This window comes from Propithecus coquereli, unplaced genomic scaffold (genome assembly GCF_000956105.1).
Source record: "Propithecus coquereli isolate 6110/MARCELLA unplaced genomic scaffold, Pcoq_1.0 Scaffold552, whole genome shotgun sequence".
NCBI classification, from domain to species: Eukaryota; Metazoa; Chordata; class Mammalia; order Primates; family Indriidae; genus Propithecus; species Propithecus coquereli.
Window position 1 is genome coordinate 927222 of NW_012151419.1, and position 1285 is coordinate 928506.

Below are 1285 nucleotides of genomic sequence, written 5' to 3' on the forward strand. Positions count from 1 at the left end.
GCTACCACTCAGTCCTGCAGCCACTGGACATGAAGGTCTACGCGGACCGCTTCACCCCGCTCACCACCACAGACGTGGCTGCCGGCTTCTGGCAGCCCTACATCTCCGACCCCAGAAACCCACAGGAGGCGTGAGTGAGGGTCACATAGTGTAGCCTGGGGGGCTCATGGGGCTGAGTCTGCAGAGGGGGTTCCCCTTCATCAGATTTCCCCCGATCAGGTTCCCATCACCAAGAATGAGCTGCTCATGGAAGCTCTGGTATGGCATGACATAAAGAAAATACACACATTCAGCCCCTACTCTGTGCCACACACTGTGTGCTAGGAGGCTTTGTCTCCATTCTTCCCTAACCTGGGTAGCTGTCAATTCCATATGCATTGGTGAATCCAGGGAACTTCTAAGGGGGTGGATCAACGCTCAGATTTATCAAAGAAGTTATCACCAGCTGCTTCAACAAATGAACCCCCCCAAGGAATAATGGCTCAAACAGAAGTCTAATTCTCACCCCCATAAATTCCAAAACTGATGTTCCTGATCAGAGGGCTCCTTCCATCTCATGGCTCTGCCATCCTTCTACATGGCTTCCGAGGTCACCTCAATGTCATTCTCATGGGCCAGTGATTGCAGAAGGAGCATGCAGGACCACATGGGCAGAGTCTTTAGAGTCCATTGGCAAGAACCAAGTCACATGGCCATGCCTAGCTGCAAGAGAGTCTAGGAAATGTAGTTGTGCTGTATGCCCAGGGGGAAGAGGAAAAGTTCTGGGGAAGAGCAAGCTGATGTCTGCCATTGGTGTTCACAGTGTGGGGTGCCCGGAGCCAGACTGAACCTTGTGGTTCACAGTCCCTAAAGCCTGGCTAAAGCTTTCGTTGAAACTCATCAGCTGTGTGATCTCAAGCCAGGGTGCACTCCAAATGGTTATGATGGAGCACCCTGTGTTTGCCCTCTTCCCTAACCTATTGATGGGGGAATACTGGAAAGTTCGGGAGAGGGAAGACCTGTAGGCATTTGGGGCATTGCAAGAGTGAACATGGTGGATTTCTGGGTTTGGGACACAGCCTCACCAGCCTCCGTGATTATTAACTCCACAATCATGGCCCTATGCCAGCTGACCGTCTGAGGTTTCTCCGCCCAGCTCAAGGCATTAGGTGATCAACACTCTTTGTGATCCTTTCAGGGACTGGAACAAGCAGACCTTTGACTATCTCTTGAGCCACGTCCATTCTCCCAATGCTGAAAAAATGGGCCTGGCCCTAATCTCAGGCTACAACCTCTTCCGTGAAGC

At 51.8% G+C, this 1285-nt stretch overlaps 1 protein-coding gene across 1 annotated transcript in view; it reads left to right on the plus strand.

Moving 5' to 3' along the window:
* Positions 1-8: 8 nt before the first annotated feature.
* The window catches only part of DAO (D-amino-acid oxidase), a gene marked incomplete at its 5' end in the record, with an annotated part of 5882 nt that continues 4605 nt past the window's right edge, over positions 9-1285 (plus strand). The window contains 2 exons of the mRNA XM_012657593.1: positions 9-130; positions 1178-1283. Of these exons, the coding sequence (XP_012513047.1) occupies positions 9-130; positions 1178-1283 (228 nt within the window). The remainder of the gene's footprint in view (positions 131-1177; positions 1284-1285) is intronic.